Genomic DNA, 25,333 nt, shown 5'->3' on the forward strand with positions numbered 1-25,333 from the left:
CCATGTTGGGCAAGAAAGCTTGGCTTGTTACTTTGGACCTCAAAGAGGCATACCTGCATGTCCCTATCAGACAAAATTGCAGAAGATACCTCAGATTCATAGCTGGTTCAATGCACTACCAATTCCCTGCACTGCCCTTTGGCTTATCTACTGCGCCCAGGGTCTTCACAAAGTGCCTGGCACCAGTAATTGCATTTTGCAGACAAAAAGGAATTCAAATATATCCATACCTGGACGACTGCCTGATTCAAGCAGAGAGCAAGGACATTCTTCTAAAGTATCTGGCGTTTGTAAAAAAGTTATTAAGTTTCCTAGGGTACACAGTGAACGAAAAAAAATCAAAACTAGTGCCTTCACAAGAGATAATATTCCTGGGTGCCAGCTTAAATACAACGGCCCAGATGCCTTATCTCACGCCAGACAAACAAGGACAACTGACTCAGTATTTTCAATCGATGGCAACAAAGTCCCAACTCCCTGCAAGAAAAATTCTGCAGGCCTTGGGATTCATGGCATCCTGCATTCTACTAATTCCATATGCCAGACTGCATATGAGGAAATTACAATGGTACCTAAAAAGTGTTTGGACTCAACACTCTCACAGCTTGGAAACGGTAATACCACTAATTCCCTGCCTACAACAGGAGTTTCGATGGTGGACACAGGCATGTCACCTCAACAAGGGTCAGCCTTTCACTCTACCCACAGTCAGGCAGACTTTAACAACAGATGCTTCGGATTACGCCTGGGGAGCACACATGGCAGGAAAATGTATTCAGGGCAAATGGACCACAGACCAAATGCATCTTCACATCAATCAAAAAGAGATGTTGGCTGTACAAAATGCCCTAACAGCTTTCAAGGACCTTCTGCATCCAGGACAATTTTTATTAAAGACAGACAACACCACAGTAATGTGGTACATAAACAAGCAAGGGGGCACTCATTCTTACCCCCATGCAGACAAGCCATGACCTTGTGGAACACCGCTCTAACTTATCAAGTTCATCTGCAAGCACAATTCCTGCCAGGAAAGAAAAATACTCTGGCAGACGACTTAAGCAGTAACATCATGGATCCTCACGAGTGGAAATTAAATCCACAAGTTTTCAGCATGATAATGCAAGCATGGGGGTGCCCGGACATAGATCTTTTTGCCTCCCCACTGAACTGCCAACTACAAAAATTCTGCACAAGGACTTATCACACACAAGCATGGAAAGTGGATGCCCTTTCGTTCAGCTGGAAAAGCCTACACGTTTATGCCTTCCCTCCTCTGCCTCTCCTTTTGAAGGTTCTCCTAAAAGCCAGACAAGAAAAACCACAGATGATTCTGATTGCTCCAGACTGGCCACGCCAGCATTGGTACCCAATCTTAAAGAACTTAGCTCAAGGCCCACCTTGGATTTTGCCTCAAATTCCACACCTTCTGATTCAACAAAACAATCAGATCCTGCACAGTCAGCTCAAAACCTTATCCCTGGCTGCATGGCAGATTCATTAGCCAAACAGGCAACACCTCTCTCTAAAGCTGTTATGGATGTCATTTTGGAGGCCAGGAGGCCTAGCACCAAGAAGTCTTATTCAGAAAAGTGGAAGAGATTCTGTGCCTGGAACCAGGCTCAAAGCCTTGACCCTCTTGTCCCTAACATTTCTCAGATACTACAATACTTAACTGAGATGCTGGACAAAGGACTATTCTCATCCATTAAGATCCACGCTTCTGCCATCTCGGCTCATTACAACACAGATCCTCCTATTTTCTCTCATCCATTGCTAAAGCAGTACCTCAGAGGGGCTAAAAACATAAGACCGCCCCAGACACCACCAACACCTACTTGGGACCTCAATTTTGTCTTGGAAAAACTCACTTTACCTCCTTTTGAACCAGCCAATTCAGCAGAATTAAAATATATGTCATGGAAAACTGCCCTGCTACTGGCAATAACCTCAGCACGAAGAGTCTCAAAACTACAGGCCCTAATGGCAGTGGAGCCTTTCATCATTTTTCACCAAGACAGAGTTTCCTTAAGAACAAACCCTTCATTTATGCCTAAGGTGGTATCCAGTGTGGCTCTTAACCAAACTATTCACCTGCCAACATTTTATCCAAATCCCCAGAATAAAGGGGAGAGAATTCTACATTCCTTGGACATACACAGGCAATTACGCTTCTACTTGGACAAAACAAAAGCTTTCAGGAAAACTGAGCAATTGTTTGTATCCTATGCTGCAAGATCACAGGGAAAGGCTATTTCAAAGCAGACCATTTCAAAGTGGATAGGACACTGTATCCGGTTCTGCTACACACAGCATGGGAAACCTGTACCGTCTAACATTAGACCACATTCCATCAGGGCAACTGCAACTTCTACTGCCTATCTTAGAGGAGTACCTACCAAGGATATTTTGGAAGCTGCAACTTGGAGTTCATTGCACACCTTTACCAAGCATTACCACTTGCCTCTTTACTCTAGATCCAGAGCTGGCTTTGCCACTGCAGTGCTGCAGGGCCACATAGCCACACCAAATCCTCTTTAGAACCAGCCACCCTGACTCAGCTTTGGGATTCTACCCAAGTGTAATGACTGCAGCAGTGAAACACGATGAACATAGTGCAGATGTCCTTCAAGGATGCATCTGCAGTCCTTACAAATGGGTTGTCCTGTCGTCAGGCAGCCCTTCGGTCGGCCGGATTCCAAAGTCTGGGTCTGGCCTCGGCTGGTGTCGCACTTCACCCGACGTCATAGCTGCAGTTATTCGGGTATAAAGGCATCAGCCGACGCCATTTTCCTCAGTCTTTCTTGCCGCGTGGCGCCCGAAGCAGAAGCTGTTCGCAAGTGCCGGTCGGTCAGATCCAGAGATTACTACTACCGAATACTACTTCGAAGACTTCTAAAAAGCTAAGTACCCCGTTGGGGACTCTTTCTTGCCTCAGCCGATGTCAGAGAAAGTGAATAACTGTTTATCTTGTGGGAAACAAATACCTCATAAAGATTTCCACTCTGTATACATTGCTTAGGCCCAGACCACGACATAGCAGCTTGTCTAGCCTGCGCTTCTTTTAACCGACGGACGCTTAGACGTCGGTCGGAGTTTGCTGAACAAATTTTCGGCTCTGATTTTGCCTACATTATGCCGTCGGATCCTCTGACAACGCAAATTTCCAAAAAACGAAAAGAAAAGGACCGACACTCGCGGTCCGCGGTCTCGGCTGAAACCGCGATTAAGCAAACCGCGAGTGTCTCGGTTTCGGCTGAAACCGAGCAAGCGGTTCTTTCTCCAGCCGAAACCATGCCTTCTACCGAGGCCTCCTCTAACCTGGTAGAATCTGCTTCTGAAATCCAGCCTTCTGTTGCGGTTTCTCAGGAATTATCAGACACAATTCCCCTGGATATTTCAACCCCTGCACATGGAGCTGCTAGGCCTCCTGCAGCCATGTCTATTAAGGCCTTTGCCAGGGCTAAAGCAGCCAAAGCTTCAAAATCTGTGCCTGCCAAACCCCCCTCACACAGGCCCAGCACTAGCTCTAGTATGCTATCTTTTGCTGAGGATTTAATTTCTTTAATTCGTGGATCCCAGCCTCATCCAGACAGGTCTTCTCTCCCACCTCCAGAAAAGAGACCTAGAGCAGAGCCCCCTGAACCAGTATCCACTGATGGTTCCTCTGATGAATCAGAACATACAGACCTTCCTGAGGCTTCTTATTCTCCTTACGAAGACTCTGATGCTGAAGAGTCCATTCCTTCAGCCTCTCCTCCTGAGGAATTTTCCTTTGGGGAAACCTTGCATGCTATGAGGGAACAATTTCAGTGGCAGGGCCAAGATTTCTCAGACTCCAGAAAAAGGCTTAGAACCTTTCTACATTTGCCACAACATAGGCCTTTAGCTATACCTCCAGTTCTTTCTGTTGTAGATGATGCATTTAATGATGCTTGCACTGCTCCTGATTCATTACCTCCGGCTCCTGCTAAGCCCGATAGGTTCTACAGGGTCCCGGACACTCATCACCATTTATACAAGGCTCCTTTGCAGATCCAGAGACCATCGCCCAGGGCCCTAAAGCTGTAGCTGCTACTTCTACTAAAAACCCCCTCCCCTCTGAAAGGGAATCCAGGTCCTTAGAGAGATGGGGTAAAAAAGTTTACACTTCTGCTACCTTGTCAGCTGGGCTTTGAACTGCCAATTTCATATGATTCAATATCAAGAGTTTATGCTTGACCAGTTAACTAAAAAGCTTTCCTCTGAAGAATCTTTAGATAAAAATATGTTCAGGAAATGGTACATAACATACAGCAGGTTAGTAACCATTCTTTAAAATGTGGCTATGATGCACTGGAGGCTTCCTTTAGATCAGCCATGACTGGCACAGTTATCAGGAGACATGCATGGTTGAAAGAACAGGCATTACCAGACCATGTCAAATCAAAGCTTTTGGATGCACCCATGGACAAGGTCAATTTATTTGGTTCCCCTGCTCAGCAGGTGCTAAAAAAGATGGAAGAGAAGGCGAAATCTGTACAAACAGTGAAAGATTTCTTACAGGTTCAACCTCCAAGGTTTAGCAGGAACTGGCCCTCCAAGAATTGGTCCTTTCCGGACTCCTCTAAGGCTCAGAGAGGCAGGAATAGGCGTTCAAGAGGCAGAAACCAATCCAGGGGTGCCTACAGGGGCGCCAATGGCAAGGTAACAACCAGCGAGGCACGGACGCAGCCACCACCACTACAACAACTCAATCACAGTGACTTGACAGTGGCACCGCCTACCAGGGAACAACTAGAAGCACCCTTAGGCGGAAAACTAACCTTATTCTCAAAAAACTGGCATTGCATCACAAGGGAAAAATGGATTTTGCAAACTATAGACCAAGGTTACAGGTTCCATTTCCATACTCTACCAGGGAAGAGAGGAATGCCAAACCTACCACCTACTCAAAGGACAGAAGCTCTAAAATAAATATCTCAGCTATTAAGAATGAGAGCTGTGGAAAAGGTACCATCTATGGAGCAAGGAAAGGGATTTTACTCCAGACTCTTCCTGGTACCAAGAAAAGAAATCAAATGGAGACCCATTCTAGACATGTCCGCTTTAAACACATTCCTTATTGTTCCAAAATTCAAAATGCTGACCCTACAGCAGCTTCTTCCCATGCTGGGCAAGGAGTCTTGGCTGGTAACTCTAGATCTCAAGGAGGCATACCTGCACGTCCCCATAAGACCAATTTGCAGAAGATACCTCAGATTTCTTGCAGGATCAGAGCATTATCAATTTTCAGCATTGCCCTTTGGCTTATCTACTGCGCCCAGAGTGTTCACGAAATGCCTGGCATCAGTAATTGCTCATTGCAGACTTCAGGGAATCCAAATTTATCCCTACCTGGACGACTGCCTGATACAAGCGGACAACAAAAGCAAGCTAGCAGAAGACTTACAAAGAGTCATTTACCTGCTGCAAGCCTTGGGATATACAGTCAATATAAAAAAGTCAAGGCTGATTCCATCCCAAAGAATAACCTTTCTGGGTGCAGAGCTGGACACATCAAAACAAATGGCATTCCTAACTGCAGAAAAGAAAGAGCAGCTACCTCTCTACTTCTTGGCATTAACAAAGCAGAACCACCTAACTGCAAGAAAAGTACTGCAAGCTCTAGGCTTCATGGCATCCTGCATAATTGTGGTCCCTCATGCCAGACTGCATATGAGAAAACTACAGTGGTACCTAAGGAATTTGTGGTCCCAACACAAGCACAGCCTAGAAACCAAAATCCCAATAATCCCATGCCTGAAACAAGAGTTCCTATGGTGGGCTCAGGCCTCTCAATCAAACACAGGATTGCCCTTCTGCAACAGCCAACCAAGCCAAACCATCACGACAGATGCCTCAGACCTCGGTTGGGGGGCACACATGCAGGGCAAGTGCATACAAGGCTTATGGACTCAAGACCAGCTGCCTACACATAAATCTAAAGGAAATGCTGGCAGTAAAATTGGCAATCCAGTCATTCAGACCATTTCTCCAAGAAGGTCAGTTGATGATAAGGACAGACAACACCACAGTTATGTGGTACATCAACAAACAGGGAGGCACCCATTCATATCCTCTATGCCGGCTGGCACTGGACCTATGGGATGTGGCCCTGAGCTACAACATTCAGTTACAAGCAATTTTTGTACCGGGAAAAGAAAACACTCTAGCAGACATATTAAGCAGAACAACCACAGATGCCCACGAATGGATGCTTCATCCGGACATCTTCAAAGCCATCACAAGGGAATGGGGATTACCACAAATAGACTTGTTTGCATCCCCATTCAATCACCAGCCAAAGAAATTCTGCACAAGGACGTACCACCCACTTGCTTGGAAGGTGGACTCCCTATCTTTCAGTTGGAAAAACCTGACAGCATACGCATTTCCACCACTTCCTTTGATGCACAAGGTGCTTCTGAAGATCAAAGAGGACCGTCCAAGGATCATTCTGATAGCTCCAGACTGGCCAAGACAACATTGGTACCCATTGCTGAGGGGCATGTCTCGGGAACAAATATGGACACTACCCCTGATCCCATTACTGTTAACACAGAACAACTACAACATCCTGCATCCAAACCTGAAAACTCTGCAGCTAACTGCCTGGAAAATTACATAACAGCAATTAACCCAAATTTATCCCAAAGGGTTAAAGACATAATCCTGGAGGCTCGGAGACCTTCAACAAGAAAGAATTATGCAGCAAAATGGAAAAGATATCTCATTTGGAGTACTGCAAAGGGAGAAGATGTGACTCTGGTAAACATGGCCAACATCCTGGAGTACTTGGCAGAGCTCTTCCACACAGGCCTGTCCTATTCTTCCATCAAGATACATGCATCAGCTATTTCAGCACAATACAGCTTGGATCCTCCTGTCTTCTCTCATCCCCTACTCAGACAGTTTCTGAGAGGAATTAAAAATGTAAAACCTCCCAGGAAACCACCATTGCCAGCATGGGATTTGAACTTTGTGCTAGAAAAATTGACACTTCCTCCGTTCGAGACAGCAGCAACAGCAGAATTACAATACTTATCCTGGAAGACTGCTTTCCTGCTGGCAATAACTTCAGCAAGAAGGGTCTCTGAACTACAGGCATTAATGGCGGTGCAACCCTTCCTGATCTTCCATAAAGATAGAGTGTCCATGAGAACAAATCCTACATTTATGCCTAAGGTGGTATCCAGAGTGTCATTAAATCAGGCTATCCACCTACCTACATTCTTCCCAAACCCACAGAACAGGGGAGAAAGACTTTTGCATACCTTGGATGTACACAGACAGTTTAGCTACTACCTGGACAGGACTAAGTCCAATAGAAAAACTGACCAGCTTCTGGTAGCATATGCCACAGGAAAGGAAGGAAAACCAATTTCAAAACAGACAATCTCCAAATGGATAGGAAATTGCATTAGATTTTGTTACTCCTACCATGGAAAGAAAACTCCAGAGAACATCAGGCCTCACTCCACAAGGGCTACAGCCACTACCACAGCTTTCTTACGAGGAGTGGCTACCAAGGACATTATAGAGGCTGCTACTTGGACCTCCATGCATACATTTGCCAAGCATTACAATTTACCTTTATACTCTAGATCCCGAGCAGGTTTTGCCACTGCTGTTTTGCAAGGTATCCTAGCTACACCATAATCTCTACTCTTTCCTCCTCCCCTTGTTTAGCTGTGGTATTCTACCCATTTGTAAGGACTGCAGATGCATCCTTGAAGGACATAGTACAGTTTTGTACCTACCATAAATGTAGATGTCCGATAGGAATGCATCTGCAGTCAGGATTACCCACCCACCTTCCCCTCTGAGGTACTCCTAGGGTATTTGCCAGCCTTCAGCTAGCTTGGGGGGGATCTATTATGGTGTATTTGTTTGTATATATGTACATACATGCTTATTTTTGTGTTTGCTCTCTACTATTTGGAATCATTGGCATTTATCCAAATTTAGCCTTCCAAGAGGGCACCTGGCATCTGGGGCAAGAAACACTGAGGAAAATGGCGTTGGCTGATGCCTTTATACCCGAATAACTGCAGCTATGACGTCGGGTGAAGTGCGACACCAGTCGAGGCCAGACCCAGACTTTGGAATCCGGCCGACCGAAGGGCTGCCTGACGACAGGACAACCCATTTGTAAGGACTGCAGATGCATTCCTATCGGACATCTACATTTATGGTAGGTACAAAACTGTACTTTTCGTACCTACCATAAATGTAGATGTTCGAGTGTCTTCACTGCTGCAGTCCTGGTTACACACCCGCCATCCCTTCTTTCTTAGCTGGGTCTTATAACTTTCTACACTATACTTTCTATGTGATGTATTTGCTGGCTACTGTAGGTTATGTTTTTACCTTATGAATGTTTTGTAAGCAATATGTATTGCCTATCCTTTTGGGGGCACCTGACATCTGGGGCAAGAAAAACTGAAGAAAATGGCGTCGGCTGCATCTTATATACCCCTGGCGCACTGACTGCAGGGAAGAAGCGACAGCAACCGACGCCGGACCAAGACTTTGGAACTCTGGCCAACTGCGGAACCACCTGACGGCAGGATAACCCAAGTGTAATAACTGCAGCAGTGAAGACACTCGAACATCTACATTTGTGGTAGGTACAAAACTGTGCGTTCCTGATTCCCACAAATTTCTTTTCAAAAGTCCCGCTGCTGACCCTGAGACGATTTCTCAGGGTCCCAAGGGTGTTAAGGCTTCTACAGCCAAAAAGCCTACCCCTTCTGATAGAGATTTCAGGGTGCTGGATAGATGGAGAAAGAAGGTTTATACGTCTGCAACCTTGGCAGTCAAGGCTTTAAACTGCCAGTGTCATATGCTTAAATATCAACAGCATGTTATGGGCTTACTGAAACAGAAAATGATGTTGATGATGAAAATAAATAAAAAAATAAAGAGTTTCAGGATTCATTGCTGCACAACTACGCAGTCCTAATTCTTGGTCCAGTCGGTCCAATGAATACCAATATAAGGCCTGGGCTGACGTCAGGCGCGAGCATTACTCGCGTCAGTACAGGGGTACTAATCACCGCATGACCCCGTCATATCCTCTCTTTTTGCCGCATGGTCCAATGCAGAAGCAGTTTTAAGAAGTGCAGGTTTGTTCTGGAAATTTTTTCTGAAGTCGGAGTTTCAGACCCAATCAGAGTTAGGGCTAGTACCCTGGGGAACATTTTGGTTTTTCTTGCCTCAGTATTTAACCGGATGTCAGAAAAAGTGAATAACTGTATTTCTTGTGGGAAACAGATACCTCATAGGGATTACCATACCTTGTGTATACCTTGTTTAGGGCCTGAGCACACGTTTTTGGATGCGCTCTTGTGCTAGGTTTAACAAACCGCACTATTAAGAGAAGGCTAGACTGTGCCAGGTTAGTGTTTGGGAAGCGTTGTAATTATAAAATGCCCCGGATGCTCCGGCGCCGCCTGGATCCAAGAAGCGCAAGGACAAAACAGCGAAGCCTAGGGTTGATGAACCGCAGTCCCCGCCGGTTCTCTTTAGAAGGCTCAGTGGAGCCAGAGGTTTTGCTAGGAGTTTCTTTGGAGTCTCAGGCAGAGACTTTACTGTTACAGGATGTGCCTTCTCAGGAGGCCAGGCTGAGGCTTCTCAGGTAACTGTTCTTCCCTCTCTTCCCAAGGTAGTTAGAGCCTCTCCTTCTGTTTCCAAAACTTCTTTGAGAGGTAGGCCAAGTTTAGCTTCAGTGGGGGCTTCTCCTAGCACTTCAGGTTCTGTGCCTAAGAAACATATGCTTAAAATGGCAGAAGATTTGATTACTATGATTAGAGGTTCTATGCCCCTCCTGATAAGAGGCCTAGGGTGGAACCTGAGTTTGATAGTTTTGAACAGTGTTCAGAGGCTTCTGAGTCTTCATGGAAGATTTGCAGGAGTATCCTCCTTATTCTGATTCTGATGTGGATGATTCCACTCCTATCCTGATTTCTCAGAGACTCTGCATTCCATGAGGGAGCACTTTAAATGGGAAGGCCAGGATTACTCTGATTCCAGGAAAAGGTTAGGGAATTCTGTTTTTACCCCAGCATAGGCCCTTAGCTATACCTCCTGTGTTGAATGTGGTGGAGGATGTTTTTGCAGAGCTTCCCTGAACCCTGATTCTTTGCCTCCTGCTCCTGTTAAACCTGATAGGTATAGGGTGCCTAGAAGTTCATAAGTATCTTTTAAGAGTCCTAGGGCAGACCCGAAACTGTTTCTCAGGGACCTAAAGGTGTTAAGGCCTCTGTGGTTAAAAACCCTGTTCCCACTGATAAAGAGGCAAGGGCTTTGGATAGATGGGGAAAGAAAGTGTATACTTCTTCCACTTTAGCCATGAGGGCGTTGAATTGTCAGTTTCACATACTAAAATATCAAAATTATCTCCTTTCACAACTGAAATCTAAGGTGGATGCTTTGGCGGAAGGTATTGAGTGTAAAGAGTTGCTGGATTTAGTTCATGTGTCTGAACAAGTGGGTAAGCATTCTTTGCACTGTGGTTTTGATGCTGTACAGGCCTCCTCGAGGGTGGCTGCCACTAGTTCTGTTCTTAGGCATGCCTGGTTGAGGGATCAGAATTTAGCTGAGCATGTTAAGACAAGGATTTTGGATGCTCCTTTACAGTCTGATGTGTTGTTTGGTTCGCCTGTGGAAGCAGTTTTAAAGAAAATGGAGGACAAAGCTAAGTCTATGCAAACTGTTAAAGATTTTTGCAGGTGCAGCCACCGAAGTTTAGTAGAAATTGGCCTACTAAGGGATGGACATATCCTGCTTATGATTCCCAGTCTAGGGGTAGGTCTAGACGTGGTAGGGGCAGAGCTCAAGGTTCTTTTAGGCCTAGAACAGGAGTTCACCTGCTCAGACTTCTGGTGAGGGCAGGGGTCAGTCCTTTCAGAACAGACCCAATGACCTGCCTTTTCAGCTGCCAGTAGATTCTCGTCTGGCAGCTCCTTTGGGAGGAAGACTGTCTCTTTTCAAAGAAAATTGGGATTTAATTACTCAAGACAGATGGGTGTTGGATATCATTCACCACGGTTACAGGTTTTATTTCCATACATTGCCCCTTTCAAAGGCATGCCAGACGTTCCTCCTCCACAAGGGAAGAGGCTCACAAGCAAATTTCTCTGTTACTCCAAATAGGGGCCATTCAGCCAGTCCCTGTATCAGAAAGGGGCCTAGGATTTTATTCTCGCCTGTTCCTAGTACCAAAGAGGGAACACGTGGAGACCAATTTTGGATTTATCTATCCTCAACACTTATCTGGACATTCCCAAGTTCAAGATGTTGACGTTACAACAGCTTTTACCTCTGCTGGGCAAAGATCACTGGATGGTAACTTTAGATCTCAAGGAAGCTTACCTTCATGTGCCTATAAGACTAAGTTGCAGGAAGTATCGGCGTTTTCGAGCTGGGAATTCTCATTATCAGTTCTCTGCATTGCCCTTTGGCTTATCTAAGAGTATTCACAAAGGTTCTGGCTCCAGTGATAGCTTACTTCAGGCTAAAAGGAATTCAAATCTATCCTTACTTGGACGACTGCCTGATTCTGGCTCAAGAAAAGGAAGACCTTCTACAGCATCTGGAATATGTTATAGCAGTGCTAAGATGCCTAGGGTATTCTGTGAACGAAATAAAGTCCAGTCTAGTACCCTCTCAAGACATGTGCTTTCTGGGTGTGAGACTGAATACAGCAGCCCAGATGGCCTTTGGACAAACAAAAGAGTCTATCCCTTTACTTCCATCAACTATCTCATCAGTCCGTGCTGACTGCAAGGACAGTCCTTCAAGCATTAGGGTTCATGGCATCTTGTATTCTGGTGCTTCCCAATGCCAAACTGCATATGAGGAAGCTGCAATGGTATCTCAAAATGTATGGACACAGCACTGCCAGGATTTGGACACTGTCATTCAAATAATACCTTGCCTTCAAAAAGAATTTTTGTGGTGGGCTCAGGAATGTCACCTAAACAAGGGACTCTCTGTGACCCGCCAGAGGCGAGTCAGATTTTAACGACAGATGCCTCGGACATTGCTTGGGAGCTCATCTAAATGGAAAGTGGATACAAGACAAGTGGCCTGCCAGACTACAGCATCTACATATCAACATGAAGGAGATGTTAGCAGTCCAGTTTGCATTAATGGCTTTCAAGGAGTTACTTCTTCCAGGGCAGGTGCTGATTCTAACAGACAACACAACTGTCATGTGGTACATCAACAAACAAGGGGGAACACATTCTTATCCTCTATGCAGGCAAGCAATGATTTTATGGGAGACTGGCTGAGCTTGCAACTAACTCTTCAGGCAAGGTTTCTGCCGAGAGCACAGAACTCCTTAGCAGATGTGTTAAGCAGACAAATCATGGATCCCCACGAGTGGAAACTGGATCTTCATGTATTTCAGCAATTGACAGTGTCATGGGGAACTCCAGACATAGATCTGTTCGCTTCTCCACTAAACCACCAGCTGCCAAAGTTTTGCACAAAGGGGTTTCATCACACAGCTTGGAAAGTGGATGCTCTTTCTTTCAGTTGGAAAAATCTTCATGTGTATGCCTTTCCACCTCTGCCTCTTCTTCCAAAGTTGCTCTTAAAGGTCAGACAAGACAAGCCAAGGATGATTTTAATAGCTCCAGATTGGCCTCGGCAACACTGGTACCCACTACTGAGGAGTCAGGTAAGGAAGCCTCCATGGCCTTTACCTTTGATTTCACATCTGTTATCTCAGAAGGACGGTCATCTGCTCAATGTCAAGCTTCACTCTCTTCATCTAACAGCCTGGCATATTCTGTGTTGAAACACAGCAGGTCTCAACTTCCTCAACAAGTTTTAAATGTGATTATGGAAGCTAGAAGACCTAGTACAAGGAAAGTGTAGAAAAATGGAAGAGGTTTTTATTTTGGAGTACAGCAAAGAATTTGGAGATTTCTGAGCCTAATTTGAGTGTGGCTCTTCAATATCTTACTGAGTTATTGGACAAAGGTTTGTCCTTCTCTTCCATTAAGATTCATGCTGCAGCAATTTCAGCTCACTATGATTGTGACCCACCATTGTTTTCATCCTTTGTTCAAGCAGTTTCTTAGAGGGGCAAAGAATATAAGACCCCACGTAGAGCTCCTACTCCTGCTTGGGATCTCAATTTTGTGTTGGAAAAACTTACTCTACAACCTTTTGAGCCTGCTACTGCTGAATTGAAATACTTGTCATGGAAGACTGCTTTTCTGTTGGCTATTACTTCTGCAAGAAGGGTGTCTGAGTTGCAGGCCCTTATGGCAGTAGAGCCCTTTTGATTTTCCATAAGGATAGGTAATCCTTCCTTTATGCCTAAGGTGGTTTCTAGTGTGGCTTTAAACCAAACTATTCATTTGCCTACTTTTATGCAGACCCCCAAAATAAAGGGGAAAAGATTTTGCACACTTTAGATGTACACAGGCAATTGCGTTATTATTTAAGCAGGACTAAGGATTTTAGGCAGTCTCAGCAGTTGTTTGTTTCTTTTGCTTTGAGTTCAGAGGGCAAGCCTGTGTCAAAACAAACTATTTCTAGGTGGATTGGGTTTTGCATTGCATTCTGTTATTCCCATCATGGCAAGGAGATTCCAGCTGGGATTAGGCCTCATTCCACTAGGGCTACTGCCACTTCAACAGCATTTCTAAGGGGTGGCAACTAAGGATATTTTGGAGGCAGCTACTTGGAGTTCAGTGCATACTTTCTCTAAGCATTATCACCTTCCTCTCTACTCTAAGTCTAGGGCTGGTTTTGCCACAGCTATTTTGCAAGGCATGTTGTCAGCTCCTGCTTCTTTATGATTTGCCAGCCTCCCTTACCTCTGCTTTGGGATTCTACCCAATAGTTAGGACTGCAGCAATGTGGAATGAAGAACATAGTACAGTTTTGTACCTACCATAAATGTAGATGTTCGAGGATCCACATTGCTGCAGTCTCCCTCCTTCCCTCTGTGTTTAGGGGTGGTTGTGTAGGTGAGGTTATATGCTGATATTTTTGTATATATTTTTGTATATATTGTACATATTTTGGTGCAGGTATATTGGGCCTTGTCTTTTAGGGTCTTCTGACATCTGGGGCAAGAAAAGACTGAGGATATGGCGTCGGTCATGCGGATCCCTCGACTGACGACTGATCGCCAGTCTAATGCCTGACCCACGCCACCGACGTCATATACTCTGGTATTCGCCGACTGGACAGCGGACTACCCAATAGTTAGGACTGCAGCAATGTGGATCCTCGAACATCTACATTTATGGTAGGTACAAAACTGTACTATTTATTGCATTCAGCAGAACAGGTTGGAAAACATACTTTGCAATGTGGTTTTGATTCCTTGGAGGCCTCTTGCAGGGCCGCCGTGACTGGATCTGTGATAAGAAGGCATGCCTGGCTCAAGGAGCAAAATCTGCCTGATCATGTTAAAGCTAAATTGTTGGATGCCCCTTTACAGCATGACAGCCTATTTGGTAGTAAGGCAGAAGAGGTTTTAAAGAAAATGGAAGACAAAGCTAAATCTATGCAAACTGTAAAATATTTCTTGCAAGTGCAGCCACCCATGTTCAGTAGGCACTGGCCTACTAAGAATTGGTCCTTTCCTGTGTCCAACAGAGCCGCTCAGAGCAAACCCAGGCACTCCAAAGGCTCCAGATATCAATCACAAGGATCTTACAGGTCAAAGCAATGGGGTGCCTCCACCTCCAAATCAGGAGGGAACAAAGCACAACCCTACAGTAAACAGTCTCAATGACTTTCCTCTGCCATCTCCAAGCACTTATCTTTTGGCAGCCCCCTTGGGGGGAAAACTAGCACTTCATGCTCAAAATTGGCATTCAATTTCCCAGGACAAGTGGGTATTAAACAAAGTATCCCGGGGGTGCAGATTTCATTTCCACACGTTTCCAATTCCAAACGGATGGTCAGATCTGCCACCAAACCAGTGGAGAGAGGTCCAGAAACAAGTCATGTCCCTCATGGATATGGGGGCTATTCACTAGCACTTCATGATCAAAATTGATATTCAATTACCCAGGACAAGTGGGTATTAAACATAGTATCCCAGGGGTGCAGATTTCATTTCCACACGTTGCCAATTCCAAATGGATGGCCAGATCTGCCACCAAACCAGTGGACAGAGGTCCAGAAACAAGTCATGTCCCTCATGGATATGGGGGCTATTCAACCAGTACCAGAAAAGGAAAAAGGACAAGGATTTTATTCAAGACTTTTCCTGGTACCCAGAAAGGCCAAACCATGGCGTCCAGTTCTGGACTTATCAATTCTAAACACGTTCCTGGACATTCCAAAATTCAAAATGCTGACTTTACAACAGCTACTGCCTATGCTAAGCAAGAATGCCTGGTTGGTAACTCTAGACTTAAAAGAGGCATACCTGCATATCCCAATAAGGGAATCTTGCAGAAGATACCTTCGCTTCAAAACAGGCTTTTTGCATTACCAATTCTCTTCACTGCCCCTTGGCTTATCTATTGCGCCCAGGATCTTTACAAAGTGCCTGGCACCAGTAATTGCATTTTGCAGACAAAGAAACATTAAAATTTATCCTTATCTGGACGATTGTCTCATTCAGGCAGAGGACAAGGACACTCTTCTTCAACATCTGGTGTTTGTAAAAAGGCTTCTAGCATGCCTAGGGTACACCATAAACGAAAAGAAATCACAACTGGTACCCTCTCAAATAATTACATTCCTGGGTACAAGCTTGAATACAACTGCCCAGATGGCTTACCTCACGCCAGACAAACAAATTCGATTGACAACATACTTCAAACAAGTGGCAACAAAAACCCAGTTATCTGCAAGACAAATTCTGTAGGCTTTGAGGTTCATGGCATCCTGCATTCTACTAATTCCATATGCGAGACTGCATATGAGGAAACTTCAATGGTATATAAAAAGCTTATGGTGTCAACATTGTCACAGCCTGGAAACAATGATTCCTCCCATTCCCTGCCTGCAACAGGAGTTTCTTTGGTGAGCAGAGACGTGTCACCAAAACAAGGGACTGCCATTCATTCTACCCCCTGCCACCCAAACCCTAACTACAGACGCATCAGACTATGCTTGGGGGGCCCACCCGGCAGGGAGATGCATTCAGGGCAAATGGAGCCCAAACCAAATGCAGCTACATATCAACCAGAAGGAAATGCTAGCTGTTCAGAATGCTCTGACAGCCTTCAAGGACTTCCTTCTTCCAGGACAACTACTGATAAAGACAAACAACACAGTTATGTGGTACATAAACAAGCAGGGGGGTCCCCACTCCTACCCCCTTTGCAGACTAGCCATGGCCTTATGGAACACATCCTTGACTTGCCAAATACATCTTCAAGCTCAATTCCTGCCAGGAAAGCAAAACACTCTGGCAGATGACCTAAGCAGAAATCTTATGGACCCGCATGAATGGAAACTGGATCCACAAATCTTCAGTATGTTAACACAAAAATGGGGGAGCCCAGGCATAGATCTATTTGCCTCTCCCCAAAACTATCAGTTGGACAAATTCTGCACAAGAACTCATCACAAAAAAGCATGGAAAGTGGATGCTCTATCCTTCAGCTGGAAAAACCTATCAGTCTATGCCTTTCCCCCTGTGCCTCTACTCTCCAAGGTCTTAGTAAAAGTCAGACAGGAAAAAACAAAAATGATTCTAATTGCTCCGGACTGGCCTCACCAACACTGGTACCCACTTCTAAGGAATATGTCGCACCTTCCTCCCTGGTACTTGCCTCAAACACCTCACCTATTGTCTCAGCAGAACTGTCAAATTCTGCACACTCAGCTCCAAACTCTGAATCTTGCAGCATGGTTAATCAACTCATTTCACCAACCACATCTCTCAGTAAACCTGTGATGGATGTCATTTTGGAGGCCAGAAGGCCTAGGACTAGAAAATCTTATGCTGATAAATGGAAGAGATTCTGTGCTTGGAACCAAGCACAAGGAATAGACACAGCAAAGCCCAATTTTCCTCAGATTTTGCAATACTTAACTGAGAGGCTTCACAAGGGCCTATCTTTTTCTTCAATAAAAATCCACGCCTCTGCCATCTCAGCTCATTACAGCACAGAGCCTCCCCTCTTTTCTCATCCCTTGCTAAAACAGTACCTCAGAGGGGCCAAAAATTTAAGGCCTCCCAGGAGAGCGCCAATTCCTGCATGGGACCTCAGTTTAGTGCTTGAAAAACTCACCCTACCTCCTTTTCAACCAGCAGCTACTGCAGATATAAAATTTCTTTCTTGGAAGACAGCCTTTCTTTTGGCAGTCACTTCAGCTAGAAGGGTCTCAGAACTACAGGCTCTCATGGCAGTGGAGCCTTTCATTATTTTTTACCCGGACAGGGTGGCCCTCAGGACCAATCCTTCTTTTATGCCTAAGGTGGTATCCAGTGTGGCTCTTAACCAGACCAGTCACCTGACTACTTTCTTTTCAAATCCGCAGAACAAGGGGGAGCGGACTCTGCATTCATTGGATGTACACAGACAACTAAGATTCTACTTAAACAGGACAAAATCTCTAAGAAAGTCTGAGCAACTACTGGCAACTACTGGTGGCATTTGCTGCAGCATCACAGGGGAAAGCTATATCAAAGCAGACTATTTATAAATGGATAAGCCATTGCATTCGTTTCTGCTACTTGCACCATGGTAAACCTGTGCCCAAGGGGATCAGATCCCATTCCACCAGGGCTGACTCTACTTCAGCAGCTTTTCTTAGAGGGGTCCCTACCAGAGACATTCTAGAAGCTGCTACTTGGAGCTCAGTTCATATGTTCACAAAGCATTACCATTTACCTCTCTTTTCTAAATCCAGGGCAGGCTTTGCCACTGCAGTCCTGCGGGGCCTTAGCTGCTCCTAATACTGTTTAGTTCCATCCTCCCATCCATAGCTTTGGGATTCTACCCAAATGTAATGACTGCAACAGTGAAACACGAAGAACATAGTACAGTTGTGTACACTTACCATAAATGTAGATGTTCGAGTGTATTCACTGTTGCAGTCTGGATTACCCACCCGCCAGCCCCCTTTCTATACCTTTTCTTTCCTTCACTATACTCAAAAGCCTTTGTGGTGTATTTGCTTTTAGTTGAAGGTAAATGTTATGTGTTCTAAAGTGCATTTATATATTTATAGTTTTATATTTATATATAGATATATATATATATATATATATATATATATATATATATATTATTATTATTATTATTATTTATTTATTTATTTATTTTGCTCCCCATTTGGGGGCACCTGACATCTGGGGTAAGAAAAACTGATTAAAATGGCGTCGGCTACATGTTTTATACCCCTGACGACCTGACGTCATGGAAGGGGAAACAGCAATCGACGCAGGACCCAAGACTGTTATTCAGGCCGACTGAGGGCAACTGCCAGCAGATTACCCAAATGTAATGACTGCAACAGTGAATACACTCGAACATCTACATTTATGGTAAGTGTACACAACTGTACTTTCTTCTTACCTTTAGTGGGATTGTAGGGTGCAGTAAAAAGAAAGGTTTTGTGTTTGATGAGGAGGGGAACAGCAGCTTGGAGTAAGGTAGTACTACTCTAGCTTCCTACGAAGGAGCCATTCTGTTTGCTTTTAAGGCTGTGTCACAGCACATGAAATGCACAGTTCAGTAGAGTGATGCTGTACTACAGCAGAAAACATGTGCTGCCATGTCAGATGCACATACGTCTGTCATGCACCCAGGATAACGTTTTTCTGACTGTTAACAGAAGACAGTTTTTAGGATGCCTTTGAATTCACAGCAAGGCAGTGAAGCTAGTAACTAACTGCACTGGGTGACAGTCACTCAAAGTATTTTAAATGTGTAATTGAAACTATTCTAGTTTTCTCCATTGTAAGAGTTAGTTGTTACAATTACCGTATGAAACGCTGTTTTAGTAATTGTAATACTGTCAGACAGTAAGGTGTTTAAAATCTACTTCATTGTGGCATTCAGAATACTTGAGCAGGCTTTAAACTTCCCTTTTATGCTGATTTATACCATAGAAGACTATATTCTTGTCCTTGACTGACAGCACTTACAAAGTGTTGTAAGTCTGATTATTCCCAAATACATACTATAAGTAGCAGTGTTCATCTTAGCTCTTCCATTAACTGTTCACTGAAGAGGTAACATGTAAATGTTCTGCATGTTATGGGTTATTTATATTTAATTTCAAGGCCCAAAAATGTCATCAGAATGCATGTCTAGGCTTGTAAAGATCCTTTAGGTTCAATAGTCTAGTTAGAAAATATGAAACTCCTGTAGGGCAGCTTGTTACCTTTCGTCTTTAAGAATTGCTTTGAAAAAACATGTCAAGTACAATAAATGTGAATATTGTACCTTTTCATGGTGTGTTTTATATTTCAGTAATAGTAAATGTACCATTTGTAGCACGTAATTAGTCAGAGACATGCACAAAATTAATTGCTTCACTTTTAAGTTGAGTAATACTGGTATTAGCAGTTTGAGAGTGTACATTTATACTGACATTTTCCAGACAAAACAGAATATTACTTTGTTTACATAGGTCATGCTGCAAAAAACAAGTAAAATAGTTGTGAAAATATTTTGATTTTCTTTTGCGAGTTCCTGGAGAAGCAGGGTCATGGTTTAAGAGCGCCGTATCACATATATTTTAGCAGTACTGGTATTTTGCATAGAATGAAGTGGCATGTCAGTCATTCCTGCCTTCACTATGAAAACCATCACCACCCTTTCATTCCCACAGTATGCTGCTAAACATTTTGCTAGCAGTAGCTGGCATTAGGTTGCTTTTGTGAAATCATGTGTTGCTTTGCTGCTTTTTGGCTAATAGGTAGTTACTAGGCTTGCAATCCAGAGGACAGTTGAGGAGCCTAGCCCAAATTCCCTGTTGCCGCCAAACACTGTCTGGATAAGTGACATGCTGAAGGTCACATAGTAGGCAAATAAGGGCTAAGAGACTTGAACCTTGTACAACAGGAACTACAACTTACAGGGTTAACCCACTGCATCAACTACCAGACATTTAGACTAATGCACACAGAAAGCATGCAGTGGTCTTAAGCCAGTATTTGCTCTTTATCACCAGTGTTTGCCATGTGTGAAGCCTGTACCCACTCAATTTGAAGTCTAACTGCATAATTCTTGCCAGTGTGTTACACATCACTGATGGCATTTAGATCATTGCCAACAAACATCCAGCATGCAGTAAAGAAAAGCAAGGGCTTCTGACTGGAACAGCCAGTGCTAGAATGAAAAGGAAGGGTTTCATGACTAGAACTGACCAATGTGCGCATTTGATGCTTATTTCCTTAGATAAATTGTGCCCACAGCTGTAATTTTGTAGCTCAGCGCTATCCCCAGTAAATTCCTTCATGTTTTTGCCCTGACTGCTGAAGCAGCCGTTAGGTCTGAGAGTGCATCTGCCCCTCTCCTCGGTAGCTGGTTGTGGGAATTTCTGTTCAGACCCACCTGTTGAAACCTGCCTACAGTAGTGCACCCTGTTTGGTAGTCCAAGATGTTCAGCAGGGAACTGTCCTTCTGCTACCAGTTAGCCTGTACTTAGCAGTGCCCTTACTGTGAGCTTTAGCCACCTCCCTCCCCTCCGGGTAACTGATATACCATCAGCAACCCCCCCCGCAAACTGCTCTGCTTCCTGAGCTTTCTAGACAAACCTGGTTTGTCAGGGCCATGTTAAGAAGGCATTTCATATTGCAGGAAAAGATCAGTAAGCGGAAGAGACTTAAAATTGCTGGAGAATAAGAAAGCTGTTCACGACAGGAATGGAGTTAAAACGTTTAGGCTGAGTGATGCATTACATGGGGAGATTTTGTAAAGCTTTAACAGTCATATTTAAGTCATTATTATTTGTAAAGTGTATGCAGGGCACAGTAGTGCGTGAAGACAAATTTGAAGAGCAAATGTCTTTCCACAACAGAACAAAACTGTGCGCTGTATAGTAGAGATGTGCTTGACTGCAGTGGTTTGATGTTGGTGTCTCATACCTAACTGTGTATAAAGTTAAGTTTTTCCTTTGTTTTGCATCTGCATGTCCTACCTGTGTCCATACCAGTTTTTGATTGGTGTGCCAGTTTCTTCCTGGAGGTATACTATAGGTGCAGTGGATATTATGCAAATTGCCTGTTAATCTCTGGAGTGTACATTTCTGTGTTTGTGTGGTGCACTTTTGTGTGTGTGTGTGTGTGTGTGTGTGTGTGTGTGTGTGTGTGTGTGTGTGTGTGTGTGTGTGTGTGTGTGTGTCCTGCAACAGAATAATGTCCTCTCTGGTATCTATTTCTCTGCCCTCACCTTTTGAGTGCCATCTCCCCCATAACTCTGAATTGGATTAACCAGGTAACTGGTGAATTAATTAATTAGCCTATGATAGTGATGTGTAACCGTTCTTCCACCAGTGTTGTCTGTTTCGTCATCTTTGCTTTGCCACAGAATAATGTCAGGGACCTGGAATGCTCCTGTGTACACACTTCAGATGTTTAGGTCTGGTTTAATGTAAATGCTGCCCCCTTCTTGTATGTATGTGTGCAGGATAAGTTGCTGTTTAATTGGATTTTTTTTTATCTGCTGTGCGAGTTTCAGCTTTTTGCTCCACTTCAGTTGTGTAATTGGGTGAAACAGACAGAAAGAACCGTGGTAAAGAAAAAGATAAAAAATAATTCTTAAAAATCTGTTGCAATAAACATATTTTCCTTTTTTAGCAATGTTTTTCACCTTCTTTGCAAGTTTTCGTAAGTAGCAATGGTCTACCTCCCAGTCCTATCCCCAGCCCAACAAGGCGATTTACAACGTAAGTTTTCATTCTTAATTACTTTTCTTATAACACTGAAGTGGTTAGTATCATTAACTGATACAGCTTTCAGAACCAGGTGAAATGCTAAAACTGCTCAAACAGCACTTATTTGCTTCTTTTACAGAGCTTATCTTTTAGCATGACCTTCAAAACCCCTTTGGTCAAACCAGATTGTGATGCATCTTGAAATAGCATGTCTAGTTCATAGTGAAGTTACAGATTGCCCTGTTACTGAAAGTTGATTGTGTTTGTAGTTAAAGGTGATCTGCTACTTTTGAGAAAAACTTTTAAACCTTGGGCTGCAGTAACATGTATTCGAATGAAGAGCTAAAGTTTACCAAACTAAAGTGTATTAAATGACATAAAAATCCACTAGAAATGTAAAATTGGTACATAAATGGAGAACTGTTCAAGAGTTATACACAAGTGTAGAAATTGATTTGGTAGTATTACTGGTGTGTAAGGGCAACATCTACAAATTAGAAAAATTGCTGTCATTCTGCCTTTACATATTTCTGAAGTAATTTAAGAAAATGTGTTTTTGCTACAGTTGCACATTTCTTTTCCATTTTTACCTATTGTACTAGCAATGTCAGGGCTTCAGCAGGTCGCATACTCTCCTTCAGTGCTGGAATGTCAGAAAGCTGTTGTTTCTGTTACCACACCAGGTGCTCGATGTGCCCTCCTTTGGATGAGGTGTTACCAAGGCTTGGTGGCAAATCAAGTAGATGTAATAAAATCCCATGGCAGTTGTTGAAAATAGTAGGGGAAGTTCATCCAGTGGAAAAACCACCAGAATGCCAGCAACGAAGAAAAAAACACCAGCTAGTAAGCCAATGAGCTTTATTCTCTCTAACGTCTCGACTATAACAGTCTTCAAGGAGTAATAACATCTCAAAAAGTACACCTGCCTTAAATACATACATCGCATAAATACATAATTACCTAATTAAGACAATAAAACAATTAAATGTACATCAAATAAAAAAACGTCAATTCATTTCAGCATTTAGCCCCCGAGGGGCTAAAGTGTCAAACTTTAAAATATATACAGATTCTTTATATAACAGTGCATTTTTAATATTACAGTCTTCAAATGGGGAAATATACACTTTCTCTAATATATATATATATATATATATATATATATATATATATATATAGTATAATATAGATCCACACAGACCTTCAATATTACCTCCATGAATTTGTTCAAAATGCATAGCTATTGGGCTTTCTTTTTTCTTATTATTAATATTCCTAACATGTTCTAACAATTGGACTTTGAATGGTCTCTTGCTTTCTCCTATGTAAAAGATTCATGGAGGTAATAGTGAAGGTCTGTGTGGATCTATATTAGAGAAAGTGTATATTTCCCCATTTGAAGAATGTAATATTAAAAATGTACTGTTATATAAAGAATGTTAATGTTAAACTATAAGATGTTCTTCGTGTTTCACTGTTGCAGTCATCACATTTGGGTAATCTGCTGGCAGGTTGTCCACAGTCGGCGTGAATATCAAAGTCTTGGGTCCTGTGTCGGTTGCTGTCTCCTCTTCCATGATGTCAGGTCATCAGGGGTATAAAACATGCAGCCGACGCCATATTCTTTCGTCTTTTTTGCCGCGCGGTGCCCGAAGCAGAAGCAGTTCGCAAGTGCCGGTCAGCCAACTCCTGAAATTTTCACATTCGAGTTTCAGAACCGAAGTCTTCAGTTAAAGCTAAGTACCCATTGGGGAAACTTTTTCTTGCTCCTTTCCAATGTCAGTTTGTTTGTTTGTGTCTTTCGGATTTTTCCCAGTTAGGGGTCGCCACAGAGGAATTCCAGTCTGCTAATGATTGGCAGTAGATTTTTACGTGCTGGCTTGCCGGGCCTAACGCACAACCTTCAACGAAGAAACGCCCATTCACGCATGTCGACACACAGAAGACGCTCTAACTGAGAATCGAATGGGCAACGTCTAACTGTGAGGCGACAACGTTACCGCAGCGCCACCACCGCTGAGCCCTTTCCGATGTCAGTAAAAGTTAATAATTGCATTACTTGTGGGAAGCAAATACCTCATAAGGATTTCTATTTGTACTGTATTCCTTGCCTAGGCCCAGATCATAACGTGCCTTGCTGTCGGTTTTGTGCTAGATTTAACCAACGCACTATTAAGCGTCAGTATATCTTTGCTTCAAAATATTTTGGAAACAGGTTTAACTGTCCTGAAATGCCGTTGGTTAGCAATCCGACTACCGGAGTTCACAAAAAACGCAAAGAAAGGGACAGAGACAGACCGTCGAGGTCCAAAACCGACGACAAAGCTTCTCCTAAGCCAGACGCCGGTACTCAGTGAGGTGCTTTCGCACTCCCTGATACCCGCTACTTTCAAGTCACAGGCCTCTACCGAGACCCATGTGGAGTCCGGCATGCCGCGAGATTCTCAAAGTATTGTACCCGCAGATGTCTCTCCCTCAGATGGGTCCGGAGCCGTTGAGCAGGCACCAGCTTCTGAGGGTGTTTTCAGGCCTCAACATTTCAATGTAAAACCGACGCCAGCTACAAAGACAAAGGCAACTTCTAAGGCTAAAAAACCGACGCATGAGCCACGTGCTCAGGCCTCCATGCCCAAAAAACAGATGATCAAAATGGCTGAAGACTTAATTAGCTTGATCAGGGGTACCCAACCCCCCCCCCCCCCCCCGATAAGAGGCCTAGGCAAGGCACTGATCATGAATCTTCAGATCAGGTTACTATTTCTTCTGATTCCTCTTCTGATCAAGAATTTTTTATACCACCCTATGAGGATTCAGATGCAGAGGAATCCATCCCATCTGCATCTCCTCCTGAAGATTATTCTTTTGGAGAAACCTTGCATACTTTGAGGGAACATTTTCATTGGGAGAGTCAAAATTTCTCAGAATCAAAGAAGAGGCTTAGGGATTTCCTTCTTCTTCGTCAGCACAGGCCTCTGGCCATTCCTCCTGTATTAGACATTGTTGATGTGTTTTCGGAATCAAGCATGACTCCAGATTCCCTACCTCCGGCTCCTAGTAAGCCAGACAGATATTACAGGGTTCCTGACTCCCACAAATTCTTATTCAAAAGTCCTGCTGCTGACCCTGAAACTATCTCACAGGGTCCCAAGGGTGTAAAGGCCTCAACAGCTAAAAATCCTACCCCCTCTGATAGAGATTCCAGGGCGCTGGATAGATGTGGAAAGAAGGTTTATACATCTACTACCTTGGCAATTAGGGCCTTAAACTGCCAGTTTCATATGCTTAAATATCAACAACATGTTATGGGATTATTGAAGCAGAAAACGATGTTGATTTCTGAATGTGCGGAAAATAAAGAATTACATGAATTATTGCATGCAGCAGAACAGGTTGGAAAGCATACTTTGCAATGTGATTTTGATTCCTTGGAGGCCTCCTGCAGGGCTGCAGTTACTGGATCTGTGATTAGAAGGCATGCCTGGCT

The 25,333-nt window shown here is 43.7% G+C and overlaps 1 protein-coding gene across 1 annotated transcript in view; it reads left to right on the plus strand.

Annotated features, from left to right (window-relative positions):
- LOC122790034 (P2R1A-PPP2R2A-interacting phosphatase regulator 1-like) overlaps positions 1-25,333 on the plus strand; it is an 849,731-nt gene that overhangs the window by 327,211 nt on the left and 497,187 nt on the right. Inside the window, exon 7 of the mRNA XM_044057585.1 lies at positions 21,773-21,861. Coding sequence (XP_043913520.1) covers positions 21,773-21,861 — 89 coding nt within the window. The remainder of the gene's footprint in view (positions 1-21,772; positions 21,862-25,333) is intronic.

The sequence above is a fragment of the Protopterus annectens genome, chromosome 15.part0 (genome assembly GCF_019279795.1).
Source record: "Protopterus annectens isolate FY-2018-M chromosome 15.part0, PAN1.0, whole genome shotgun sequence".
Classification (NCBI taxonomy): Eukaryota; Metazoa; Chordata; order Ceratodontiformes; family Protopteridae; genus Protopterus; species Protopterus annectens.